At 42.9% G+C, this 21,333-nt stretch overlaps 1 protein-coding gene and 1 long non-coding RNA gene across 9 annotated transcripts in view; one reads left to right on the forward strand and one right to left on the reverse strand.

Moving 5' to 3' along the window:
- RNF144B (ring finger protein 144B) overlaps positions 1–6,549 on the forward strand; it is a 95,098-nt gene extending 88,549 nt beyond the window's left edge. For all 7 annotated transcript variants that reach the window (XM_061593106.1, XM_061593053.1, XM_061593088.1 and 4 more), the window contains 4 exons: positions 539–740; positions 2,074–2,218; positions 3,607–3,696; positions 3,816–6,549. In XM_061593106.1, the coding sequence (XP_061449090.1) occupies positions 539–740; positions 2,074–2,218; positions 3,607–3,696; positions 3,816–3,956 (578 nt within the window). In that variant the 3' untranslated portion in view covers positions 3,957–6,549. The remainder of the gene's footprint in view (positions 1–538; positions 741–2,073; positions 2,219–3,606; positions 3,697–3,815) is intronic.
- LOC133368640 (uncharacterized) overlaps positions 1–19,860 on the reverse strand; it is a 62,788-nt gene extending 42,928 nt beyond the window's left edge. The window contains exons 1-3 of one of the 2 annotated variants that reach the window (XR_009758715.1): positions 19,770–19,860; positions 18,517–18,770; positions 3,259–3,367 (exon numbers count right to left, since the gene is read on the reverse strand). This is a non-coding gene — a long non-coding RNA (uncharacterized LOC133368640). Of the gene's footprint in view, positions 1–3,258; positions 3,368–18,516; positions 18,771–19,769 lie in introns of those variants that run through there. The other variant, XR_009758719.1, reaches the window with a different exon arrangement.
- Between the last annotated feature and the right edge of the window lie 1,473 nt (positions 19,861–21,333).

The following is a 21,333-nucleotide window of genomic DNA, read 5'->3' on the forward strand; positions in this document are numbered from 1 at the left end:
TCTTTAGGGGAAGTCATGTACTTTAAATATGTGTTGGATGTGCATTAAATGTATGGTGTGGATCTGCCCTAAAACCTTTTTGTGCATATGAACCCATCTGTCAAGGGACAGTTAAAGAAAAAGCTTTGCCATGTATAAGCCCTCCAGAGTCCTAAGCCACCATTAGACTAAAGCCTAAGGCATCCATGATTTAGGGTGTGAACACACTAGTCGCCTGAGCAAAGTGTTTCCATTAGCCTCACTTGAAGGGGGAATGGGTTAATCCGCCGATCAGTTGTGAAATCTCTTTTTAAAAAATGCACTCAAGCTGCTCCCACCAGGTTTTACAGTAAAACGAGGTGGGGTCTGATTAGCTTTACGTGTCCCCGTTTTCAGAAAGGAGAGGTGGAGATGCACTGGAACTGGCAGAACAGCCAGTGTGTTTCTACTCTTATTCTCTGAAGCCGGTGGAGACTGAGGTTGAATATGAATCGATAAATGGCAAATGAAGTCCACAAATTAAAACGTTGTGTTTTGGATTTTTAATAAACATTTTCAGAAGTGCATTTGGATCCACTAAGAACCTGGTGCCCTTCTGCTGACTGTCAGACTGTGTGCCAAATTGAAAGTGAATCTGGATTACCAGTGCCTATAAAGTGCCAGGCTTGCTACTTGACGTTTTGTTCATCATGCAAAGAACCTTGGCATCTGGAGAGATTATGCCTGGAAAGCCATCTTATAATGGCACCAAATGAGCAAGGGTAAGACAAGGATTTGCTGAGGGGGAGCAAATTTTCCATATTTTTATAATTGGAATAAATTTTACTTAAGTCATAATTTTGGGGGTGGGGAAATCAGTAGGTGGATTTAGCTTGGGAGTTTGATATGTTACTGCACTCTTGATCCCTGAAGTCTAGTTCCATGGGTGCCTGAGCCCGTAATGCTCATAATGGCAGACTTGTAAGTAATTCAAATGGTCAGCATCTTGTGGTGGTGAGTGTGTTTCAGTTATGTTCTGTAGCACCTATTGACTGTGGGAAGCTGCTATCTGGACAGAACTTAGGCAGCATAATAAGGAACTTCACTAAGAGCTGCTTTGTCTCTGTTTTGCTTCCGCTGTTGCATAACAGTCTAAGGTGGTAAGAGACAATTTATCTTCATAACTTTCATGTGTTGTGGAAAGTTATCTAAGTGGTAAAATGATCTCATGAACTATATTTGTGTATTTTACTTGGATATCCTGTGGCACTAGTGACTTCTTGTTTGGGTAGTGTGGAAAAAAAGTTCCTTGCAGGATTTGAGAATTAAGATTTAGTAGTGATTAGAGCACATTTGACACCTGATAAGCAGTCGACATATCAGAGAATAATATGCAACCTACGTGCAAATACTCATGACTTCACACATGATACATTGATTGTGTGCATATACTATGTAGTACATGTCTGTCAATTCCTATACTAATTATCTTAAAGGATCGTTGAAGTCCTTTACTAGACTGGCTCTGACACTGAATACATGACAGGAACATTTGAATGATAATTTACACTTTTATAAAGGAGCAAGGGACTTACAAATATAATTTGGCCTTCTAAACTTGTGGGGAAAAATTAGTGTACGAAGCACATCTGTTATGTTTCTGAGTGTACATGGCTTTATGTGTCTTGTACATTTAGGTCCACTTTTGATGAGAGTTTTTATGCGTAGGTTGCCAAAAAGCACCTCCTGGGGAGGGGTTGCATTTAAAAGCCTCTCTCTTCCCCATGCCTAAGATGTACATGATGGCTCTGTGGCAGTGCTACCTGTCACCACAGTATGCTGCTGGTATGGAGATGTTGCATATGTTTAGGTAATTTGCATGGACTAAGGATGTTTTAAACATGTTTGCTGCATAGAGTGCTGGCACGGGCAGTGCTTTTCTAAAGCCTTGTGTGAGGGCTAGGAAACTTAAATTGGCCCAAATTCATCTGAGAAACTGCACACTGCATGCCGAGACAGATTGCATTCTTGAAAGACTATGAAATAATCATGGAACTTCTAATACCCTTCGTTGAACTACCATCTTTCACAGGTTTTTCCCCTCCACTTTTCTAGAGCACTAATCAAGACTGACACAGAAGCTCCAATTAAACAGTGCCCGATTTGCAGGATCCATATTGAACGGAATGAAGGCTGCGCTCAAATGATGTGTAAGAATTGCAAGCACACATTTTGCTGGTACTGTCTACAAAATCTGGATGTAAGTGACCTGTGGCAAAGGCTATGGGGCAGGGCTTGTCCAGAATTTTGCCCTCTAGTTCCTTAAAACTGTTTAGAACCAGAAAAAACTTGTGGGCAGCTAAGAACACAAGAACACTGCTAGATCAGACCAAAGATTCATCCAGGTCTCTTTGCCAGGTCATCCAAACAGATGTCTCTGGGAATCCCACAGATAGGGCTTGAAGGCAGTAGTCCTCCCTTGCTGTTGCTCCTCCAACAACTTGGCTTTTACCCCTGACCTCCAAATAGAAGAGCTCCATCTTTACTAGAGTAAATAACACTCTGACTCTACTATGCCACTGCGTTAAGTGCAGTTACCACCAGCAATGTTACCCTTTTAAGTCATCAGGTGATAAGCCATCTTTGCCCATTAAGCAGCCGGCAATTCTATCACATGGTAACTATCACTTAAACAGAATGTGGCACTCATGCCTGAATGGCTGCTGTTGATAGTATCAAATATACTAATACAGTTGTCTTGGCTATAGTGGCAGTAAATAGATGTTACATTATATATTTTGGAAGAAGAACTTTGGCTTTCAGAGTTGAATTTCTTTTTCTGTAACACGGTCCAAATTGTCTTTCTGAAATTGGGCAAATAGTCATATTGCTTAAGAGTATGCAGAATATCTTGTTATATCATTGCTAACTATAAACCACTGTAGGCAGTTGTATGAGCAAACTGCCAATGGAAATAGATGTTCTGGGTCCACGTTCATTCCATGATCTGTCACTAATTGTTCCTGTTTAGGTATTCCCTCCTGCAAAAGTTGGGTTCAGATATTCTGGACAAATCTTGCAATTCTCTTTCCAAACACCTCCTTCTGAAAAAAGTCGATTTTGCACCCATTCACCATTAACAGCTTGCTAATTTCTTTCCATTTTTTTTCCTTTTGGAGAGTAATGTTTCATCTATATCTCTCATGTTTCATGATTGCATCTCAAGTTTTCCCCTTCCCTCTTTTTGGCACACTGCATCAAAGTTATGGATGCAAATCTCTTGTACTGTACCTGTGATCATATTAAGTGGGGTTTTGCAAATTATGCATCTTCCTTTTTGTTCAGTTTCATTAGCTGACTTTCCAGTTTTGCAAGTGTGTCTTTACTCCCATCATATGTTCCTGGTAACCTACATTTATAAAGGACATTGTGAATTATCACTCTGTAGAAATGCAAGAGGTGTCACATTTCTGTGGCAATCACACATTTGTAGCTGCGGGTGCTGGAGGAAAAGCTTTGGCAGGCCAGAAATGCCCCATGGGCCTTATTTTGCTGCATTGTCAGATTAGCCCAGTGCTGGGATAATATTTTAAGGCCAGCCCAGCCCATTCATGGAAACTACTGAACATGCTTTCTTCTCCCTTTCAGAATGATATCTTCCTAAGACATTATGACAAAGGTCCCTGCCGAAACAAACTGGGCCATTCCCGTGCCTCAGTTATGTGGAACAGAACACAGGTAAGCTGATGATCCCAAGCTTGTGTTTCATATCAGGAATTGAACTGTGTATCTGTTTTGCATCTCTTTGCAAACAGTTTTCCTGTTCCTTATCATGTTTTTCCTTTTAAAATTTTCAGGTTGTTGGGATCCTTGTGGGCCTGGGTATCATTGCCCTGGTAACATCTCCGTTACTGCTCCTAGCCTCCCCGTGCATTATCTGTTGTGTCTGCAAATCCTGCCGAGGCAAGAAAAAGAAACACGACCCACCAGCAACCTAAAGCTTTCAGCTTGTTGGCTGTGAATGCCTACATCACATATGTAATGGTGGAGACATGAAGGCTGACCTCTGGTGCCAATGCATTCCCAATCAACTCTCCTTTTCTTTGCCAACTTTTTGCAAAAAGTGCCTACATTTTCACAGGACACCCTGTTGTTTGCAAGTTGCAGTTTAGCAGTGGGATAGGTGTCTGTTATTGTTCTGGCTTAAAAAAAAACAGGGCTTCTAACCTACTTTTTAAGTTCCTTAAAAAGACCTATCTCTGCTTGATACCACAGTTTTTCCTAGAGTCTGGATGTGTGTTCATTTTAAAACACTTCAATTGTGCATCTCTGGAAGCAGTCTACAGTTAAATGATGGAATACAGGTGAACAATCCCCACCCCCATTTTAAGAAATCTTTGGATATTGTTTAGCTTCCCGGGGACAAACTGAGGGTACAAATTTTATTGTCAATAAGCTATCAATTTTTTAAAAAACAGTCTATACCTGAAAAGGGGAATATAGTAGAAAGTACAATGGGAACGCAATATTGCAAATTGCTCAAAGCCCAATCAAAACCAGACTGACAAAGTGCTTGGAAGTTGTATCTGCCTTAGTGCATCATCAGAAACAATGACCTGAATCTCCTGATGTAGGAATGCAGCATAACATGCCAAGCAAATCTTGCTACCTGAGCCAAGGATTAGCACTGGATGTAAATTATTGTCATGCATTTTGTAAACTGTTTGTGGCACTGGCACTAGAAGTGGCAAGTTTAGTGGAGATTTGTAGCATGCGGTGGGATCCTATTGGCCTGGCTATGGTACAATCAGGCCTGTAATTCTGTCTGTCTCTTTTTCTCTGTCATTCTATTGCTGTTTCCTGTCACATGCTCAGTAAATGAGTCAAGACAATCACCTTAAGGCCCAAGTGGCTCCATATGTATTGCAGTGGCACTAGAGTGCCACATATCTTTTGGCTTCACTTGTGGCAACTTGTGGTGCTTTTGCCAAAAAGGTTGGCCATCACCAGTGTAAACTATACTTTTGCTGAAAATCACATACTTACATGCACACTTAAAAAAAATGCACACACACCCAACACTAGCAATTAGTTTAGGTGTGCTACACCATCACCAGATATTGCCACATAGCCACACTACATTATTTCACTGAGTGTGTCAGGAACTGTGAAAACAACATATTGACCTCAAAGCAAGTCCTATGTAGAAACTTAATTAATGACAGCAAAATGAATCAATTCATTCCCTCTGATAGCAAAGTCCACTCTCCCATAAGACAAGCCCAAAGCTAGATTGTGATTGTAGGAGCTGCATGATCTAGAAAATATTGGAACAGGTCAAAATAGTGGGATGGTGGGAAGAGAGAGAGCAATTGTAGTAAAGTATGTTGTTGTATAACAAAGATATAGCAACTCTTTCTTGGTTAGGCTTATGCACAATACTCCCTGAAGTATCTGACTATCTGGTTGTGGCCTCATTTTGTTCTGTATTGAACAATTTAGAGGTAGGGTATTGATGTAAATCTAATACTTCAAGGAAAGATATGCATGTCTCATAGTATACACTGTGTGTGTGCAGTCACACACAAAACAAATATGCATTTGAATGTGTACTGTTGTACATAGTAGGCATATCTCCTGGATTTGAGCAGAGCAAGTTCACTCAACAATCTGAAATTATAGGACTATCTAGTTTAGAATGGTGATCATCATCTCGTCCAAGAACCTTTTAGGACATTTCCAAAGGATCTCTCTGACAATCTCACATAGCCCGCATTAAACAGCAATATCTGGTCCAAAGCAGAACTAACTGACTAGATTTTTCCCTTGCCATTTTTAAAAACCAGAAAAAGCCTCAGGAGGCCTCTATCCCATTGATTTCAGCTAACTTAGTATGGATGCAACCCTATGAGCTTGAGCAGAGAAACAGAAGGAGGAAGGGAACTTGCCTTTCACCCCTGTGGCTGTTTTTATGCTCACAGTTGGTCCCCAGCTGCTTTTCTCTCCACTGGGGAAAATATATGGGTGATTTTCTCTTTAGTTACTGAAGCAGAAATGCTCAATAGATTTAATTTAAATAAGCATAGTACACTTGAAAAACTATTGGAAGTTAAGCTTGTAAATTCTGCCTTTTCATTCATATGACAAAACCTTCTACTTTAGAGTTTGTAAGCAACTTGAAAAAATGGCCAGGGCATCTGAATTAGACTGTACAAAATGGACAGCAGTGATGTGCATTTCCTTTTTAGACCTGTACTGATAAGTTGTATTAAGGCCATATCTATCCTATTGGGTGGACCTAATGATCTCTAGTGACTTCCTCTGAGAAACCATGGGAATTGTAGTTTGAAAATTGTCTTGTTGATTAGAGTCAGTGATCAGTGTTGGCGGAGCCAGTTTAGGTTTGCAACGTAAGTGTACCCTAATACAGCCTGGTATGCTGGCTGGGAGTTATTCAGAGTATCTGGAGGGCACTACGTTGGTGAAGGCTGCTCTAATACTATGGCTGTCACCCAATTAAAAAAATCTGAATTGTATTGTTTTCAGTTGACTAAATCTGCAAATAAATAAAACAATAATTCTGAAGGAAAAGTCGTATTTTGGGGGCCTGGGTGAGGAAGAAACAATAACCACCATTCATTATTTAGTTGTTGGTATGCAACTAAGTCCTACTCAGAGTAGACCCATTTAAATTAATTAACCTAAGTGAGTCATGGCTGTTAACTTCAGTGGGTCTACTCTGAGTAGGACTAGCCTTGAATGCCACCTCAGGATTCTAAACAAACTAGTTTCTCGCAAGAGTTTGCAAGAGTGTGGATTTTCATTTCTTGTATTCTGCTTGCCTTCTGTTGTTTCCCTTTCTGGTTGGTTCAGTTCTTGACATACCTTTACTCCTTGCTGCTCCCTTAACTTCTGGATGTGAGCTCCTCAGAAGGAACGGCAGGCAGGATGGATAAATGCTTGTCTACTACCCTAATTGCTCAGGGGCACCTACTTAATCAAACGGATTAGTCAGCTAAACATTGTAGCTCTGTTTGGCCTAACTACTCTCCTCAAATTCACTAGCAAATGGAAGGAAATTGCACGAGTCAATGAGCTCCTTTTTATCAATTCTCACTTTCAAGGTGAAAGTGATCAAGGCCTGTAGCATCTCTTAGTAAACCACACAGAATATTAATATTGTATTACATATCCTTGCCAATAAGAATTTCATATTGTATGTTGTATCAAAGCCATTTTTTTCCATTTCTGCCAAAGCTGTGTTATTGAAGGACTGTTTTGTTGTCCGCATAGGTACGAGCTTTCCTGTATCAAGCTAGAAACCAAATCCATAGTAGCCCTATTTAAACAATCGATGCATAGATTAAGGGACAGGAAAGGCATAGATTTACCCACAGTTTCTCTCTTATTGTGATTTATGGACATAATGTCTAATCTGAAGAAACAACTCTCTTGCCTGTAAGGGGCTATCCCCAGGTTTCTCCCCCAATGCTTTTCAGGTGCCCCTTGTACTTAAGTTGATAAGGAAGCCAGCATGCACAGAAGTGTCATATGTGCACTGCATATCAGGCCTCTTGCAATTGGGGTGTTGATTTCAGTCCTGAAACCAGATCTGCATGTCCAGCCATGCTTTCCAACTGTATGCTACAAGATCAGTAACAACCCAATAGCACCACCTGGATGCTTCCTTCTTTCCTGGTAATAGTAGGCTTATGCTTTTGTGGTCTTCATCAGTAGCACCACTGATGGCCAAATTTACCCCTTTGGATTAGCTACCTACAGGCGAAGGGATTTTGATTTTTAATTGCTTTCATTATTTTCCATGGAGATTTTAATTTAGAGTAAGACCATGAAGCATCACATGGAAGAGAACAGAAAATAGTGCACTAAATTATTGTATGATTGAAAATGTGTACTACAGAAGTGCTTTTATTTTGGAGGAAAATCTTGAAAATCTAAGCCCTATTTGCATGCTGTTATGCGTGCAATTAGAATTGCACTGGGGCTGGGCTCACTGGCTTCATCCCATCTGTTACATCTCTGCCAACTTAGCTCCTCTAGCTTCTGTGCATTGGGGTGAAGGTCTGAAGTAGGCAGCCTGCTGTATGCATGTAGGCTCCTGGCATCATTTAGAACCTAATTGCATAACTAGTAATAGTTTTTCTGGCTGCGTTTTGAAGCAACTCTGCCCTCAGCTGGACATACCTCCTTTCCCCACTGCTGACTTCAGACCTTTCAGGACCGCCCACAGCAAAGTGTTGGGCCAACCACTGTCTCTGCCTGAGCCTACAGCAAAGTGTTTTCATTGCCCACACTTGGAAAACAAATGGGTTAATCTACCAATCAGCTGCGAAATCTGTCTGAAGCTGAATGGTTTTTTAAAAACAACACTCAAACTGATCCGACAAGGTTTTAGAGTAAAAAGGGGCAGAGTTTGACTAGCATTGTGTGCCCCCATTTTCAGAAAAAAGGAGACGCACTTGGAGCCAGCAGAACAGTAAGTGTGTCTCTACCCTAAGAATGCCCAGATAGGGCTCTAGTACATCCTACATGCACTACATGCGATTTTAAAGTACATCATCTTCACAATTATGCTGTTGTAGGGCTTAAAATATCCCCTACTCAGGCATAAAACAGATGACATTACTTAGTTCTTCAGGTTTAATTCGTTTTCATTGATTTTTTTCTTCACCACTCTTAATGTGGTGAAGGGTCAAGGCTGTGATCTTTGTAAGATTGATTAAAAACTATTTTCTGTATGTGTTCCAAAGACAGCAGATGTGTATGAAGAAATTGCAAGTGCTCTTGTAAGTTTGATTTAATGCATTAACATTTGGAAGTTTTAAAAATGGAAATGTACTTCACTCTGTGTATATACTCATGCAATATATATTTCCAGCTTCTGAGATTTCCTTCTCTTCCCCCTGCTTTTCCTTCTAACGTTGTAATATGCAACATGTGCAAAATTAAAAATTTAGCAAAAGCAGTTTGTCTCTGTTTGACTTCAACAAGCTGCTTTTAAAACAGATTGAACATTTAGTAAAGTTTTGTTGATAGCAGAGGACAATTCAAAGCCATCTGTCACATTTTATCACTGGAGGGATGGTGCTGAAGAAGCAGCAGAAAGTCTGCCTTACATTCTTGAATCTTAGTGGATTTAAGTAAAATGATGATGTTACCACATTTTTGTACACTACCTTTCTTTCAAGTTGCTCATGGTAGCAGAAATGAGTCTATCACATTTGATCTTAATAAAATCCCTGTACTATCAGTTAAGCTGTCAGTGAGACAGTGACTTGCCTAGAGCCACCAGTGAGCTTTATGGATGAGCAGAAAAAGGAAAGAAAGAGGAAATGCATCACCACAAAAAGGGGACATAGAGTTGCATAAAATTTGCACATCCTAATTTATATGTATAAAGATGCAAACTTAGAAATAATTATTATAATTTAAACCAAAATACATCTCCATATGAACGGGGAAAGGTTGCTGGAAATTGGTAGCTCTATGAGGGGTAAACCACAGTTCCCAGGATTCTTTGGGGGAAGTAATGGGATTATGTGTGTTGGATGTACTTTAAATGTATGGTATGGATCTGCTGTTGTTAGTGCCTGTTCAGTGTGCTGCCCAGCTACTAGATGTTAATGGGTAACTTCAGGAGACTCTTTGTCTCCCTCTTTAATGCTTCTTTATCTTTAAACCAGACTTGGACTGGACAGCTCTTCCATTGGACCACCCTAGACTGAGACACTAAGGAAGTGTCCTATAGGGAAGAAACAGGAGATAATGGGGAGATGGCTAGGCTGGGCTAAAGCTAATACATAGAAGGTGCAGTCCAAAACATCTGGAGGGCGCTAAGAATCCAAAAGTTCTTAGGCAAGCTCACTCAGTTTACTGCTAGGGTGGAATGAATGCCAGGAATACATTGTGTGGCTGTCTGATTACTGTGAATGGGCCTCTCACTGGATTTTGAGGTGATACTTGAGGGGAATTCTGGATTTGATTAAAAGAAAACAAACCTTGCACACATGCCTTTAATGGTTGCGAACGCTTCATGAATGGGTCATTCATCCATAGGGGTGAGGTCTGGTCTAAGACCAGAGTTATGGTGTGTTCGTGGGGAGAGGGAGCAACAGTAGCAGTTTGTGTACCATGTGCAGCCAGATATTTAATCGGAGCAATGAATGAGCACAATGGGATGAATGGTGGTTGAACAAGGCCACAACTTTTATTGCTTACAGTATATGACATTTTGTCATGGCACAGGGCAAGGATCCATCTATTAGACAGACTGTCTGCTGGACCATGTCCAGCCCACCTGTTGGGCCACCAGGGGGAGCTGCCGGACTCTTAGGCCTTACCATAGCGTTGGCTGCTTTGGTGGTTTTCGCCAGCTAGGGCTGAGGCCTTGAAGTGTTACCCCAAGACCCCTTATGGGGGTTTCCTCAGAGGTTATGAATCTTGCAAGAGTTGTGACAACTTAGATCTATCTAGACTTGCATCCACAAACATGTTGGAAGTGTGGCAAGAGCATCTCCTATTTGGTTCTCTGCATGTGTAAAGGACCATCCAGCTGGCTAGGCTGCCTAACCTTACTTATGTTTATCTTGTCTTCCTTCCATTGTAAACTGATAGACCCAGGCAGCTGATCTTGTTTCCATTCTCCCTTCTTTTTTCTTGGACCAGCTGAGGGAGAGCAGACTTCTTCCTTTGGTCTCTGTCCTCTAGCATGGGGGCAATGACCAAGCCTGGTCTTTGCACTTCCAACCTAGTTAGTTACAACTAGAGCCTTTCCTATCAAGTATGTATTTCTTTTAATAAAGTAGGTTTTTCTTATTTTACTAAGTCTAAAGTCTCAGTCATTCAGAGCAAGGTAAAAACTTGCTTTCTCTCTGGTAAATTGCAGAAACTCATGCTGAACAGAAATGCTGAGGTGAGCTACACTCAGCTAAACTCTGCTAATTTTACCAAGACTCCAACAAAACACATGTCCATGCTATGGGGAACCTGAAATCCTCATGGCCCTAGCTCAGTTGTGACTGTGAGTAAAATTCCTTCTCAGCTCTGTCAACCAGAGGTCAACTTCCATCCACAGAAAGGACTGCACCTGAGAGAGGGTGAGTGGGGAAGTCAGAGATGGTGGGAATAAGCAAGTTTGCATGTTATCAACAGGGAGATGTCACCTCTAGCTAGTGTCAGGACAGCTCTGTACTTGTTTACTGTGTTGTAGCTTCCTGTTTTTTCTCCCTTCCTATTCCTTTATTAAGCTGTTGTGTTGTCGTGCATATCCTCCATTAGCTACAAGACAGAACAGCCATGAAGGCTGTTCTAACAAAACACTTTATAATCATGGCCTAAACTTTTCCCAACCTTTGGGTCCCCAGATGTTGTTGGACTACAACTCCCATCAACCCCAGCCAGTATGGCCAGTGGTCAAGAATTATGGGAACTGTAGTCCAGCAACATCTGGGGACCCAAAGGTTGGGAAAGGCTAGACTAAACTTACTATCTACTTTTACCTTTTCTCTCCAAGCTAAAGCCTGTTTCCTGATCATATGAAAAGTCATGAGTAAACTGGTTTATGTGTATTTTTACTTAAGGAAGACCCTGTTTTTTTTATTCAGCTAGTCTGTGTGAGGGGGAGATGCTAAATTCCATTTTGTCGATTTTATTCTGCTAGAGATACGTTTTATCTCATAAAACCCAACAGCAGGCTGAAGCTGCAGCCTAGACTCTAATTCATAGTCTAGACATAGACCAGAGGGAGCAAATCTTTCCTTTAGTCTGCCCCTTCCCCCCCCCCAATTCACTGATTGGTTACTGGGATGAGGCTGGCCTGGGATACAGTGTGGTGACACCAACCAATCAGTGATCCAGCTTGCTCCCTCCTGCCTGACACACTGGTTGCGCAACCTGGCCTGTGTAAATGGTGGTGAGCCAAGATTTAGGGGGGGGAAATGAGAACTGAAGTTTGTACCTGGAGATAACTCAAACTGAGAATGCAGTGGGGTTGGAGGTGGATGGGGGCTAATTGGGCTGCCACCACAGTGAAGGTCCTGTCTTGTTTCATCACATAATATATCTCCTCCAATGGTGGGATGACAAGAAGGACCTCATCCCCATATCTAAGGACCCTGGCAACCTAATACAAGGAAGGGCATTTATTCAGATCCTTGGGTCCCAAGTTGTTTAGGGCTTTACATAGATCAACCCCGGCACCTTAAATTCAGCCTGCAAATGTATAGGCAGCCAATTAAAATGTTTCAGGATCAGTGTTACATGATCCCTGCCAATTGCCCCCAAACAATACACTGGCAGCTGCATTCTATACTAATTGTAGCTCCCGGATTGATTTTAAGGGCAGCACCATGGAAAATGCATTGCAGTAATCCACATGGACATTCTCTGAGCACAGGTCACTGCGGCCAGGTGATCTCTATTGAGGAACCGCCATAGCTGGCAAACCAACTGTAGCTGGAAAATGGCAGTCTGAGTCGCTGGCGTAACCTATGACTCTAGTAACAATAGCACCGGACCAAGGAGTACAGCCAGGCTACACACCTGTTCTTTCAAGTGGAGAGCAACCCATTCCAGAATAGGCAGCATACCCAGTTATCAGACCTGAGAACCACCTACCGAAAAGGCTTCTGTCTTGTATGCAAATAAAGCACATATTACAAAGACATCCAAAGTCCTCAGTGGTCTCTCAATCAAAAGAAGCTAAACATGGTACAGCAGGGAACTTACTACAGGATATTCCTTTTCTACTCTTGATGACAAAACAAAGCAGATATTAGCAACCCTGCCTGAGATCTGCTGAAGATAGTAAGGGTGGGGTGGTGATAGTTATGGGTGTTTCTGCATTCATATGGGAAGCACAATCGGGTGCAAAATGTCATCCTATATAAAAATGCAGTGTCAGTCTCCTCAGGCCACCATGTATGGAGCACACATTTCAAACCCTATTAGCAGTACAGCGTCCATTTACAGTATATTCTGAGGCAGCTAAAAGCCTGTAATTAATTTTAATGGGTGCCACTTATATTTCATACTGTATTTTAAACAATGGTGACAATTTGGTTCTTGCTTGCTCCCAGGAGAGGTTCTGCTTTTCATAATGGCAGAATCAGAGTCCAGACTAACAGCAGGGGCAGAAAGTTGAGGACAAAAAAATAAATAAAAATAAAACAAAATGATGCGATGTTGATCATGTGTCTCAATTCTCAGCTGCTAGCCCTTTTAGAACATTTCCCAACTCACGGCCTGCTTTTTGATTCCAAGGACACTGATGTTTTTACTGATGACATGCAGATTTCCAAGCATTTTGGATTGGCTCTTAATTGATTCTGTGTGTAAGGTAAGGGAGGCCATCATAATTGTAAACCTCCCAGAGAGCTTCAGCTATGGGGCGGTATATAAATAAATAATCAGCCTTTTACTGGAGGGAATCCCAACTGATGGTTGGCCTGGCAACTTTGTTTTTCACCTAGCATGAGCTTATGTGTTCCTCTATTTAAACTCAAGTTATATTGCATATTTTTAAAACAAAATATGGTGAATAACTGGTGTGGTCAAGAAATGAGTTATGAACTGGAAGTTTCAAGCATTGGATTAATGGGGGGTAAATGGAACCATAGTAAGTGACTGTTTTGATTGTCTTTAATGTTTCATGCACAGCCCTTTGCACATTACAGAGGTCATAAGGGCTGATTGTGCACTGTAGTGGAAATCATTCCTCCTCAGGGAATCCTGGGAAATGTAGTTTTGTGAAATGGATGGTAGATCTGTCCCAGATAATTCTCAGCACTGTCACCAAATTATGATTCCCAGGATTCTTTATGGTAAGCACAACAGTTAAAATATGACCAGTATTATAAAACCAATATAGATTTTGAGTCTAGAATGATATACCCAAAGAAATGTGTTTATTACTTGTACACACATCTTTTTAGAACAAGCTAAACTTTAACACATGGAGTGGATTGAAGCTATTTTATGATGAAGATAGAACCGATATTGTCTGGAAGGTAGCCTGACAATAACCAGCATTCTAGTTATGTCTCTCCTGGTTTCCCCCCTCATTTGTGGTACATGTGGTTTTGGTAACAAAAATAAATTCATGGAGCTCAATCATGTACAGAAAGCTAATACACGAGTATAATGTGTAGCTTTCTTAGCTATAGGAGGAGTCATTGAATGAGCCGGTTCAAAGCATCCTTCCCAGCCTACTTTGCGACTTTCCTGCTTCAGAAGTACTTATACTTAATGCTGAATTTAATAAAATTGAAACCACAGGAAGTGGACATAATTGTTGGAAGGAGAGGTCAAACACATCCTCCTAATACCATAAGCAAGGATATATAGTGTCAGCTCAAGGAGTAAGCATGTTGGGCACTGTCTGAGGCCTATACCCTGGCCAGGGACTCACTGCTTATCCCTAGAGCCCTCCACCTGCATGGCCCTAATCCCTTTTTGATTTCACTGCCTGATCACCTATCCTCTTTGAGCATGCAAGCAATGGGCAAATGAGGCACTGTCCCACCTGTCAAGAATGCCTGGTTTCTAAAATGGTTCTGAGGCAAGGAATTGGGGGAAACATCTTGCCTGAAATGGGGCCTCTGAGAAGGCCATGAGTTTGCAGTTCTCACAGCTGAAGCTAGTTAATTAGGCTACAAGCAAAAACATCTGCTTATCAGTAGACTGGTACTTCAAGGCCAACTGGCCTGGGAAGGTTGGTGAGTGCATGACCATTAGGCATGAAAGCTCTAGAAGATTTAATAATCAGAAAGCCCCTTGATTGGCTAATTAATTCCTGGCAGTTGCTGTGCATTTCCCCATAAGAATAGGATTCAGACGTTAGCCTTTGTTCCCCAGTGTTCTTCTGTGGTTGCTGATGCTACCTATGTGGGGTTCCATCTGCTATTCGCTGGATCGTCACCTTGTAGTGGTGAGTGGGCTTGCATGTTCCAATGAACCCTGTGAGCGATGCTATCAGGAGTCGTGCTCCCAGCAGGGTCACCCATGGCGGTAAGGTCAAGGGAGAGGAACCAGACAAAGAACGATCCAAGAATGTCCTCAACGGCAGAACAGGCGGAGGATAACAATGTGTATGTTACAACGGCTGTGAAGGCGGATGAAGGCTGCAGCAGATAAAAGACTTCCAATTGTCATCGTATCAATGCCATTGGATCAAAGTCTTTTTCTGTCAAGATTGTGTGTTGATCGTCATGCGCCGATCTCCCCACATAAAACAAATTCACACACAGGCGTCTTCCAACCAAATTATCTTGGAAGACAATCTTACTCGGCCATGAGTGATCGCCAGCCACCATCTGCTATACCTCTCTGGGAAGATGTGGAACCATGACATGGTTTGCTGTTTACCTCTATTGTAAGTATAGATTAGGCAAGACAGTTTTGTTATTTTTGTCTGTGACTGTAACTCTCTGTGTTTTACCTGGCCCTCAGGAGTGTGGGTTTTAAGGAACTATTTTGCTGCTACTTGTGCACTTAGATTTTATTTATTAAAGCTACTTCTTATTTACCAGTGTGTGTTCATTGCAGGGGAGATTTGGCTCTGAATCCAGTACCTTGGCCAATTAGCCACAGGCTACCGTATATTTGGATATTTTGCCTAAAGACTCCAGGACAAGGAGTGTACCTTTGGCTCTTGTCTTTGGAATCCTGCGCAAGTCTATTTCTGGCACTTTGGGTTTCCCCTTGGCCCAGAGTGGGTGACCGGGATTAAGGGGTGGTGGCAGTCTACCTACCTTGTAGGGTTGTAGTTGGTTTACTCAGCCCTGATAAGGGAGGCACAGGTTGTGCTTTGCCAGGATCAATTGCCCTGGGTTTGGGAATTGAGTCCTGGGACTGAACTGGTGGCAGCAGTTCATGACACCACCAACCTTAATCTGCCTACAGCCACTTCCCACCTACCTGCCTTCTTACTTACTCAGGGGATGGTTTTGCCTGGCATTAACTCTGGCACCATCTATTGTTGGTCTCCATGCCTTCTGCCCTATCAATCCCATTGGGCCTCAGCCACTATTGAGTGCCCATGCTCCAAGTAGTTATACAGACTGGGCAAGTGAAGGGTTGCAACAGCAGCAGATTGGTCAATTCAGGGAGAGGTCCTGGGAACTGCACCTTGACCAGGGGTCCCCCAAACCTGGAGCTGGTACTGGGGATAGGAATTGATTCATCCATCCCATTAGCTTTGGGGGGAACTCATAGTTGTCAAAAAGCCATTAGCAGGGCTGGCGGGTGGAGTGACGTTGGTCTGACCAACTCTGCTGATTTAACATATCAAATGCTTAGTTTTAGAACAAAAATTTGTTTGATAATGTAAGTATTTATGGATGCTTCTGTGGAGTATCTCTCAGTTTGGGGAGGGGCAGGGCCAGAGCTTTGGCCCATGCTTTGGTCTTCAAAATCAGTGGATGAGTTTCTGTGGGTCAGGAAAACCCCAACATTTAGCCAAAGGTACACAACAGTACAAAAGTATGAGCTAGTTGAAAATGTGGCTTGGGCTATTCTACTACAAATGACAGTTAAACGTATTTCATAGCACATACAACTCTTTGCCTACTTGCAGTTGCATGCATCCTGATGCCTCACAACAGAATCTGTGGATCAAAGTGAATCAGGCCCATTTTCCACAGTTGGCATAATAGAGTATCTGCCAATCTCCAGTAGAGATCCTACCACATAGACCAGAGCCTCCTATTGCCACTCCCCCATCTCCTCTTAGATTTAGTGGGTCCAGACTCCAGAGGGGAGAGATTGGATGACTGTCACCTAGAGGATGAGTGTATGTGAACAAATGGGCAGCTCCTCCTTGCTGCCTGTGCAGGACCAGTGGCTGGGGGAGCAGAATGGGAAGGGTAGGTGGAATGCTGGAGCCACTTGCTGAAGTTGAGCAAGTCTGCCTCTGGTTGGTGTCTAAGTAGGAACCCACTTGGGAAATCCATGCCTGCCACCTTGAGTTTCATCATGGTGAGATATATATGTAATCGATAAATGAGAAGGAAGCAGAGGTTCCCTGATGTGACAGAGATGGGAACATCACCCGCATTGCCTGGTGATGGGGCAAGAAGTTCCTCACAGTCTCAAGGCAGGACAAAGTGACAGAGCAGGCACCAGTCCCACTGATAAGGTGATGGGGATGCAGACCAGATCATTGTCAGGAAGGAGAAGCAGCTCCTCTTTGTCCACCATCAGTTGGTGGCATTGGAGGGATGGGCAAACTAGAGGCATCTTTCTAAGAACCCACTCCCTCAATACCTGAAGCCACCAAAATTGGGAATATTATTTTAGTAGAAGTGCTACCACCTTGCTCTCAACTATGTCTTTCTCTTGATTTGGCAAGGAGTCTCAGTTGGCTGCTCTGGGCACATTGATCCAAAGCAGGAATGGGGAAATCTGTGGCCCTCCATATGCTGTTGGAATACAACTCCCATCATCCCTGGCCATTGATTATGCTGACTAGGATTGTTGGGAGTTGTAGTCCAACAACATCTGGTGGCCTGCAGGTTCTCCAGCCCTGATCCAAAGGATGGGAGCTGAAAACATCCTTCCTCCAGATTCTGCATGTTGAATTTCTGGTAAGGGTTAGAGAAAGGTGATAGTAGTAATTTCCAGCCACTGTTTACCACCAGGAGTGGTCTCTCCCCAGAAGTAGCCACCCTTCTTCAAGAGTCTCATGAACTTCAGGGATCCAAAACCATTCATTGAGACCTGAAGGATTAAGGTTCCCACCTTTTGCCTGGCTTTCCTGCATCTCACAACTGTGAGACAAGAGGCTCAACTGCTTCAGCATTTCCCACAACTGTATAGTGGGGAAATTTGCACCAGTTGGATTTCTACCTATTGCGCAGCACAGAGCCTCTGTTGGGTGGAAAGCTACTGTTGCCTGGAATGGTGGGGTCAGATCTATCCCCCATTTTCATGCTTTTAAAAAACAGCATCATTCCTTGTTTCTATTTTTGGCCTCGGATGGGATGTGCAGAATACACCGCTTGAGAAATGGCACATGCAGGGCTGTCAGCCACAGTGATGTAACCTTAATTTATCTCAGCAAACAGATTTGTACTAACTGTATATACACCATTTGGAAACAGTCCTGGCAGCCACTGTGCCTCCCAAGCCACAACATTCAGGAGAAAGTAAGCTCACTAATTGGTTCCCTCTCCCTTTGGGTGTCCAAGTCATACTTTTGCTGTGCATGACTCAGAAAGGCTGACTACTCTTGTTTTATTTAGTCCATGAGAAAATCATGTGTTCTTGCTGGTTGTGTGTCTGAACAACTTTGCTGGTACAGTTTCTGAAAATTATAGCATTTGATGATATGTGAATAGCATCTCCAAAATTATTGCAAAATTATCTGAAACCTCTGGCTGTGGTGTTGTCCACAATGGTGGTTTCACTCATGCAAGCTGTCCCTTGATAGCCGCATCATGAAGTGCTGACCATGCGTTTGGAAACTTGCCCTGAGAGGGCATTTAAAATGAGGAATTCAAGAGAATGTGGATCCCTCTGTAAGAAGGAGTGATGCCTTACCTTACTCCTGCATTGTTTACTTGTGTTGCCTGTAGAAGCAGATTCCTGTTCCTGAAAGTCCAGCCTTACCATTAGGCAGGGTGAGGCAGTCAAATCCTGATGGAAGTTGAGAGGGCAGCAAATTTCCCACTGATTTGGTTCATAGTATATTTACCATCAGAAGGAGATGCCATGTGGATTTTCCGCTTCTGGCCCCAAGGTGGCTTGGGCTGTTCCTGCTTCCATGCTGCCTCTGCCCACCACAGCGAGCATAGCTACATGCACAGAAACAAAAACAGAGCATCTCTGAGGTTCAAGCTAGACGTGAGATTAAATACATCTTTGCATTTGATGTGCAAGTTTTTTTAAAAAGTGCCAAGCAGGGGTGTAGTTGTCCAGGGACCCTGGGGGTCTTAGACCCCTTACTTTTTGGGAAGCAGGGTCCCAGCAGGCTCCCTGTGTCTCCACCATCCAAATAAGCCAATCATCATGAAAGGGGAGTTTGTTAGCCACTGAGAAGTATCTTCTAACATACGTCCTTGTCCTTTCCTGCTTATTGGAGCCAATCAGAGTGAACGGAAGTGAGTCAGCCACTGAGAAGACTCTTCTTAGTAGCTAACACTTCTCTTTCATGCTGATTGGCTCCTAGAGATGTCTGTTGTTTTGGGAAAAGAATTAATAAGGATCTAATTCTCAAGCCAGCAGCAAAAAAGGGGGGTGATGGAAGGGGGGTGATGGAAGGGGGAATGGCTATAACTATCATGAAGGGACCCTGCACTTCTGAATTTGCCACTATGCTACTGATGCCAAGACACATCAGCTGGGGGTGGTGTGTGGCTGGCTACTAATGGCTGGGATCACAGCAAGTGTGGACAGAGTGATTAACCCTTCCCTTCCCTGCTGCGGTCCTAAAGAAACTCCCTTTTCTGAAGCTGGCATTTGCTTTGGGGGAAAATCTAAATGGGAAGCAGTCCTGGAAATTGCAGTCTTTTGCCCTCTTCAGAGCAGAGTGAGATCATTGGTTTCTTTCCACCTTTGGCTCATGGGATAGATTCTTAGAGAATAAATATCCTTGCAACTAGTTGATCTGATGTTTTAATGTGGGGCCCTGAGTTTTTCTGCTAGGAAAATACTATTTATGTTTTACGAGAGAGCAGTATTAGGCATTCCTCTGTGCAGTACATTAGTTGGGTGAACTGAATTGGCAGAATCTTGTACCAGCTGAAGCACCGGTTTGGATGATAGGTATAAAAGCAAGTGCTGATAAAGCATACCTGACCCCAGGACCGGTTTTAAAGGGCGGCCAGGTTTTGCACTGGCCCGAGTGCCCCGGAGCTACAGGAGCCCCCGAGGGGCCCTCCGCGATCCGCGCCCCTTCCGCGCCCCCCCACCTGTCTACAGTAGTCTTTACCATTTCCCTTAGTTAAGATGGCGGCCGCAGTTTCCCTAAGGTACTGAAGCCGCTGCCGCCATCTTAGTTGATGGCAAAGATATGCGAGTAGCACGCACGTGTGCCATCAACAAGGATGGCGGCGGAGGCTTCATTCCCCTTAGGGAAACTGCGGCCGCCATCTTAATTAAGGGCAATGGTGAAGACTACTGTAGAGACTAGGTAGGGGGGCCGCGCGGGGGTGCGGGGGGGCACGTGTGCGTACACGCGCGCACACACCCACCCACCCACGCACCGGGGGCCCAGGGCAAGCTGATGCCCAAAGGCCCCCGCATGCCTGGAGCCGGCCCTGCCTGACCCTTAAGATTAGAGATGATTTGAAGTATCTTTTATGCATCACCTAGTATCAACTGCATTATCAAAGTCTATGGCTTTTATCAGAAATATTAACAGCTAAAATCTTTCTTCCATTTGAAGTCTGTTGATGCCTTGCAGTTTAATTTAAACACAGAATTCCAATTATGACATTTGAACATGCTCAATGTACATGACTACTAGATTAGATAATTCACCAGTGCATCCACCAGATACTGAAGCATAGTGTGTTTGTGCCACCTAGTGGCAACACTATGTAAATCCAGACAACTGTTTGTTCCCTATTTCAATGTACAGTACACGGAGTAGTAAGAATCTAGCAGAAGTAGGTCCTCGAAAGGACACCACTATGCTAATATTCAGAGTAAGCCCGTCAAACAATGAACTGTTTCAGATGATCTTGTTCAGTAGGATTCCCATTGTTTAAGTCTGTAAAAGTAACAGTGTATATTATACAATCATACACAACTTGGGATGATCTTTTATTATACAGCAAACATCAGGCTGGATTGATTGACCCAAAACATTTGTATACCACCCTTCAGTTCAACAAACTCATACAATTGCAAAACGATTGTTCAAATTTTAACCAATATCATTAACACTACAGGGGATTATGATAAAAAGAAACAAGAAAAAGTTCACAAGATCAGTATGAGCTAGGTAATATGCTGGAAAGCCTGGGCAAATTAAAAGGTCTTCACCTTGATGATGAAGAGGCATGAAGTCTGACACCAGAAGAGCCTCCCTGTGAAGCTCATTCCACAGACGGAGGTGCCATAATGGAGAAAACCCTTGCCCTAGTCACCACCAGCCTAACTGCAGAAGCCAAGGAGACACCGAGGTGGCAAGGAAATGCAACATAAGATTATTCGTCATGATGGCTGTATGCTGCATCAAGGATCAGATGCAGGACATGGCTATAGTTCTCAAGCATGATAATAAAAAAATACGAGGTGTGGACATTCGTAGATATTAAGAAAAAAAGAGGGGAAACCCCAGAATGTCAAAAAAGGGAAATTCCAAATTTATATATATTTTTTTCTTTATTGATTTTGTGAATGGCATGATGC

Source organism: Rhineura floridana, chromosome 1, assembly GCF_030035675.1.
Source record: "Rhineura floridana isolate rRhiFlo1 chromosome 1, rRhiFlo1.hap2, whole genome shotgun sequence".
NCBI lineage: Eukaryota > Metazoa > Chordata > Lepidosauria > Squamata > Rhineuridae > Rhineura > Rhineura floridana.